This window comes from Hordeum vulgare, chromosome 5H, assembly GCF_904849725.1.
Source record: "Hordeum vulgare subsp. vulgare chromosome 5H, MorexV3_pseudomolecules_assembly, whole genome shotgun sequence".
In the NCBI taxonomy this organism is placed as follows: Eukaryota; Viridiplantae; Streptophyta; class Magnoliopsida; order Poales; family Poaceae; genus Hordeum; species Hordeum vulgare.
Window position 1 is genome coordinate 9807899 of NC_058522.1, and position 7108 is coordinate 9815006.

General features: G+C 40.5%; 2 protein-coding genes across 2 annotated transcripts; one reads left to right on the top strand and one right to left on the bottom strand.

The window, feature by feature from the left end:
* Window positions 1-1688: 1688 nt before the first annotated feature.
* On the bottom strand, window positions 1689-3645 carry LOC123398883 (glutathione S-transferase 4-like). The gene is made up of 3 exons (XM_045093328.1): window positions 3413-3645; window positions 3172-3220; window positions 1689-2370 (listed from the first exon to the last, which is right to left on the bottom strand). Exons 1-3 carry the CDS (start codon window positions 3560-3562, stop codon window positions 1898-1900), a joined length of 672 nt encoding a protein of 223 aa, XP_044949263.1. The 5' UTR covers window positions 3563-3645; the 3' UTR covers window positions 1689-1897.
* A 1889-nt stretch (window positions 3646-5534) lies between these two features.
* LOC123398730 (pectinesterase inhibitor 8-like) lies at window positions 5535-6227 on the top strand. Its single transcript, XM_045093181.1, has one exon. The coding sequence runs from the start codon at window positions 5633-5635 to the stop codon at window positions 6158-6160; it is 528 nt and encodes a 175-aa protein (XP_044949116.1). The 5' UTR covers window positions 5535-5632; the 3' UTR covers window positions 6161-6227.
* Window positions 6228-7108: the final 881 nt, after the last annotated feature.

The window sequence follows — 7108 nt, forward strand, 5'->3', positions numbered from 1 at the left end:
AATCACATGACCGAGCATCATCCACCTTTATTCTCTTCCCCCCAAGAGCCCTGATGAATGTCACTAAAGTTGGTGCCAACTCCACGGGATTCCGCCCACCAATCCGCCTGTCATGCTAAAAGCTAACTCTACCCCCTCTACCCATTGAGCATTTCGTAGTCGCAAGAAAAAGTTGTCCTTCCTCCTCTGGAATCAAGATCGGTAGCCCGTACCATGTCGTAATTGGCCCAACTTTTGTAGGGGAATGCATGCAATTAGGTGAAGCCGATAAAGTGGGTGAATCTTCCTATTTTTGCATAGTTGATAATTCATGGCTACTTCATCACCCTTTGCGCAAATGTAGGCTAGTGAGCAGGGACGGTCCTGAACTTTCGGAGGCCCCGGGGCGAAGTCAAATAAATGGGCCCAAGGCGACATAGGAGGAAAAAAAGATTCCATATATTGATAGTTTTTTTTTTGCAAAGCTACAATAAACAGTGGTAATTTTCCTTGTTAACTAATATATGATAACAACGTCATACTTCACCATATACCATAGTCAAACTCATATATTTGATCAGCCGGCATGAGTGTATTTGGCAATGTCATCTGCAACACTTTCAGTTCAAAAACAAAATCATCTAAGTCAACATCTCCCGAATTTTCATGAGAAAAGGTCTTTGCAAAATTAGTGCAACATCTTCTCAAATCAGTCTCATCCAAGGATTTCAACCTTTTAGAGTTGAATAAGAAGCCAAATATACTCCCAAATGACTTAAGCTCATCAAATCTGGTGGTAAGGGAATTAATTGCAACATCTATCATCACAACTTTTTAGAATTGGTTATAGTACCCAAGCCTGCAGGTTGTAAAAAGCAACAGAATTGGCTCCAATCATCAAAGAAACAAGAAGCACAAGTCTGCAGGTTGTTGTAAGCAATTATGTAAGTTTCTCCATGTAGATTTATCCCTGCAATTACGTACTCAAGCCTGTACGTACTTACGTATTTTGTAGAAGCCTGTACGTACTTACGTATTCAGTAGAAGTAGTCAACAGGCAGCAGCAGCATCTGCTGATCTGCACGACTTGGTGGATGTTAATGACCAGCAAGCAGCAGCAACAGCATCCGTAGATTATTCCGAATCACAGCCCCCGAAGTTCATACCATTACATAGGTTTTCAGAGGTTTTTCCAAATGAGGTTTCTTTAGATAAGATAAATTTATCTAGAGATTTACCTCGTTGGCTTTCTCTCATGAAGGAATTCCTTGCATCCCTGCATCGGCCGCTGTTGCAGGAATCGCCCCTTGCCCCGATCGGCCGATTTGTGGAGGGCTGGAGGCGAACAGGCGAGAAAAGGAACCGGCGTCGGCGTGACGAATCAGGTCGATCGCCTTGTGTAGGAATAAGAAATCGTTCTGGACGAGTTGGGCCATTAATACGTATAAGCTCGGGCCTGTATCTGACTAGAGGTTGCAGCACTAGCTCGGGCCCCCTAGTTTAGCTGGGCCCCGGGCCGTCGCCCCTGCTGCCCTGGCCCAGGGCCGGCCCTGCTAGTGAGTTTTCTCGTAATTAAGTACCCATTTACAATGAGTTTGGCGAACATTTATTTTTTCCTTTCCTTATATGCCAAGTGGACGTGATTCCAATGTTAATTTTTGTTCGAGAAGAGAACCACATAGAATATCTTAGTTGATTTTGCAACAACATTGGCGCGAAAACCATGGTAATACTGACAAAAATAGTGGACATAGACCTTCAACTTGCAAATTTGGGAATCAGTTTCTAATGGGTATTAGAGAACAATTCACCGAACAGGTTATTTCATATCAACACCCACATTTTGCTTACTTTATTTCTCAAAAATGGGTTGGATTGGGATTATTAGAGCATCGCAAACACACAAAAACATGCCTTATCATGGTATCCTCCCGCTTCCGAATCCAAAATCCGGAGGCATGCCAGCCATCACCTTTTTTACAGACGACCTTGCCAGCAGCGCCTCCCACCATGCCTTGACATGCGGGTACGCGTCGAGCACGATCGCATGCTCCGTCGCCATGAAGTAGCGCATGAAGGAGAAATGTGTGAGGTCGGCGAAGCTCACGAAATCCCCGGCCAAGTACTTGCTGCTTGAGAGCCTCGCCTCGTACACCTCCAACACCTTCTTCAGCTTCTTGACGCTCTCGTTGACGAGGCCCTGGTCGACATCCCTCCCGACAAACGGGTTGATGATGCAGTTCCACACAATAGGCTGGAGTACGGGCTCGAGCTGGTGGGCATCCACGTCGACCCATACGTCCACCATCGCCGACTCCTCGAGGCTGCCCGCCGCTCCTAGAAGCTCGGGCTTGTGTTTGCGGAGAACATGCCTTGCGATGGCGCGGGATTCTAAAGAAAAAATTACGGCGAGAAATCAGCAACCCTTTTTATATAATGTCCACTAAATTGCTAAATAATTCATAGAAAAACATACTCCCTCCGTCCCATAATATAAAAGCGTTTTTTACGCAAAGCTCTTATATTATACCCCTTTCGTTCTTAAATACACTCTTTGTCCCAAAATAACTGTCTCAACTTCAACTTTGTACTAGATCTAGTACAAAATTATACTAAACTTAAGACATTTATTTTGGGACGGAGGGAGTATAAGTTTTTTTAGAAATTTTACTAAACACTACAGCAAAAAAAAAATTATATCCATTAGTGCAACCTGTAAAATGATTTATATTTAGCAGCGGAGGGAGTAAGGCCCTGTTTGGAACCACCCAGATTATATAATCCAGTTTTTATAATCTATTATGTCTTCAAACATGACATATTATGGTGTAGATTATAAAAACTAGATGAACAGATTATTAAAAACTCATAATCTACTATACACCAACTAAAATCAGATTATGGATTGCTAATGATTCATTACTCTTGTAAAGTTAAAGATAATTACATTCCTACCACCGTCACCCTCCTCCTTTTTTAAAAAACAGAGGACAGACAGGTCATTATGGAATGTAAAACCTGAATTACAGTTTATATAATCTAGCCTTCAAATATATACACCTAGATTATTTTTTTAAACCAGATTATATAATCTATCTTTATAATCCAGATTATCATAATCTATTGTGGTTCTAAACAGAGCCTAAGACGGAGGAGTAGCTGCTGATAAAAATAAAAACCATGGAGGCTTACGGTAGAGCGTCAGATCGCCGTCCTCCAGCACCGGGATCTCACCGAAGGGCTGCAGAATCGTTGGACGGGAACGGTAGTGTTAGCAGGTGACCTTGGCGACGCAAACGCAGTTGATCATCGCTCTGTTTCTTGCTTCCAACAGAAGTCAAGTACCCAAGCTAGGCATGCATGCACGCACGCACGCACGCAGGGGCAGCAGAATCAGATATGGAGAAGCTTGGCACTGGCAGAGCACACGTACGTTTCTGGCGAGGTGCTCCGGCCGCCGGTGGTCGCCGCCGTTGCGGCTCATGGGCACGAGCTCGTACTCGGCGCCGGACTCCTCCAGGCAGACAAGGACCCGCGCCATCCATGGCGACACCGCCCAGCCGTACAACTTCATAGGCGCCATCCCTCCTCCTCCTTCTTCTTCTTCTCCCTTTGCGTTTGCAATGTAGTACTCCTATGCGTCCATTTATGTAGTTGATCAATCATCATCATCGAGCACTAGTACTGTTGTTCATTTAGTACCCCGTCAGTCCAACCCAATCACAAGCAATATTCTATAGGTAGCGGTCGCTGGTTGGTAGTAGGGGTTCCCTGTATCCAGTCAAACTTCAGTATTTTTAGGCGACGCCGATCGTCACTGCTTGCGTGCGCATTCAGATGCAATCCTTTTGATTCTCTGAACCTGTTGTGTTGTGTTGGAATTTTTCACGGAACCAAATAAAAAAGGTTCCCATAATCATCACACGTGTTGTGGAAGATCACACGTTCCATCATTACAGATTGGACCGTGTCGCCGTATGCATGCACAATGGCCAACCTGATGATGTCTAACATAAATCTTTTGTTTTTTTAGTTTTAGTATTTTTATCTCTCAAATAAAAAATTTGATTGAAAAACCGTTTTCATCATTATTTTAGTCGCGATCTCATCTCGATATGTTTCATGACTTTTTTTTGGTTAAAAATTGTCATCATGATTACATCATAGTTGCCATGATATATTTCAACTACTATTTCCTCTACGTTTAAAGTAAATTTTGACGTGTTATAAAAAGGGAGTTAAGAAACAAAAGTTGCCATGACGAACTACTAAAATTTGCTATGATCGATGAGTAAAAAAAAAGAAATATGCTGTAAATTACTTTAAAAGTGCATGATCAATGGCTCAAGTTTGCCATGAACCATAAATTAAATTGCCATGATGAATTACTTAAATTTGCCATGATACACGCATTAAAATTTGCCATGGTTCATTCAATTTTTTTCCATGTTAATAGTACTAGAATTGTCATGGTCAAAATACTAAAATTGTCATGATCTATGAAATGAATTTGCCATGATAAATTACTAAAATTTTCCATGGTTCATACAAAAAATATTTTCCATGTTCAAAATACTAGAATTTCCATGGTCAAAATAGTAAAATTGCCATGATCTATGAACTCAATTTTCCATTATAAATTACTAAAACTTGTCATGATCCATGAATTAAATTTACCGTGGTTAATTACTAAAATTTGCCACGGGAATTAATAAAAATTGCGGTGAAAAGTAGTTGAAATAAAATGGTAGATTTAAATAAAAAATAAAGATGAAACATGTCATGACAACTTTCTTTTAAACACTGTGACAACTTCAGTATAAACTCATGGTAACTTTTGGCTCAAAAAAGGTCACTGAAATATATCAATATGTGATCTAGTTTTAAAGATCTTGTCGAGACAGATTTAATGATAAAAACAGATATTTAGTTAATTTCTTATTTAAAAGATAAACAATTTTTAAGTCTAAAAAACAAATAAAATCCATTCATGCTATAAGTTTAATGTGGCAAGATGGATGATTATGCAGACGTATGGACCATGTTACCTCATGCCACACTATGGACGTTATTATTTAAAATAAAAAATTACCCAACTAAATTCGCCGTCATGACCAATATCGCACGAGCACAAGTACAAACATGCCAAGTAAATCTATTCGAAGAAGCCATCCATGTGAACATGCCACTAACCAATGGTCACTGCAGCCGAAGTAAAAAATTCTTTTGAAGTTAATACTAGGAAACTTTCATTTTTATTTGGGCCTGGCTCAGGCGTCGGAATTTTGAGTCGGGCTTAGGAAAAACTATTCTTACTCATAGCCCTTTTTACAAGATGTAACTGACACTGCTAAAAAAACATGATTCTAGAAAGAAAGAAAAAACATCTAACTAACGTTTCTAGAAAGAAAAAAATGTAACTGACAGTTAATATTGTAATAACTACCCTAAATAAATGAAACAATTAATAGTATTTGAAAAAATATCCTAGATATAGCTGTAGCCTGTAAATAGCTGTGCTGACCCTCAGGGTACCCCTCGTCTATAGCCTGCCATCCTACGAGCTTTCTCCAAATAGATAGTATTGTGCGGCACAAACAAAATTACCCTAGCCTAGGATCTGTCTCCATTCAAATACAAACAACAAAGATCCATGATGCCACCAACATCTCTTGTGGTCGTAGCCGCCGTCGTTCTCGTGTTGTCCGGTGCCGATGCGACCGTGGAAACAACCTGCAAGGCGGCGGCTGACAAGGACACTCATGTAAACTACGACTTTTGTGTGTCGGAGTTGAGAAAGCACCATCGGAGCTCCGACGCGGACACATGGGGGCTGGCCAAGGTAGCGGCCAACATGGGTGTCAACAACGCTTATGGCGCCCTCCATGACATCGAGGGCCTACTAGCGAAGCCAAGCACGGATGCCAATACAAAGGTGGTGCTTGGACAATGTCAGGGATTGTACGACAAGATGAAGTTCGCGTTCGCCGGAGCCTATGATGAAATAAATGGTCGAAATTACGCCGCCGGGAAGGAGGAGGCAGCAAAAGCCGTCTCTCTGGCGCACCAGTGCAATGATGCCTTTGTGAAGGCCGCCATCCCGTCGCCTCTCAGGCAACGTAGCATCTACTCCATGCAGATAGCAATAGTCTGCACGGCCATCACCAACCTTATCAAGTGATGAATAGCATCATGGATCCAAATCCTGGGAGAGTTTAGAGGTTCGATCAAACTTGTAGCATGCATGTACTCCGAACCTTTGTAAGATACATGCAAGGAATAAAACATGTTTTTTTTAGTTGTGGGTTTAATTACATGCCTAACAGAGTCCTCAACGCATCTCGATTTAGTTTTGCTCTTTCCATAAAAAGTGCATTAAATTTTGCTATGCCGTTTCAATGTGCTATATTTATTTTTCTTGTAACGTAGCCAAAGAATTGTCTTATATGTCACCAAAACAAAGAAGGGTTGAGCAAAGAAGAGGAAACCCCAATAAAGACCGATACAAAAATAATCACTCTCTCGACATAATGGCATTCAAGTGTTTCGCGCTGGCGTGGACCCAATTTCTAGCATTGTTCTTAATCTTAAATGTACTATATAATCGCACATATAAACGTTACCAAAATGTTTATTTTTGCTCCTTCTTGATCTTAAATGTACCACATAATTGTGCATATGGACGTAATCAAAATATATATTTCATGATAAAATCAAAACAATTGTCTTCCTTGCCGAAGGTTTAATTTCAGACTATTCTTGAGTTTTTCTTTTTTAGATTTGGTTATTCTTCACAACAATTGTCATCTTTTTTAGATTTGTGAAAAAATAAAAATGAAAATGTGAAAATGAAAATGAAACCTCTGAGTGACCTATGTTTTGCTGGAATGGTAATTCATTTTCGTTCAAGAAAATTACACGCGCTCGAAATGTTCTGTTTTTAGAAAAGGTTATGCCGAAATTTTGTGAGAATAGGATTTAGATGTCATTCCGGACAAACATAGGCCACTCAGAGGTTTCATTTTCATTTTCATTTTCATATTTTCCTTTTCATTTTCACATTTTTGTTATCATTTTCTACTCGGATGAGTAATGCTTATAGGGTTGACTTTCAGTATGTCGAAGCTCC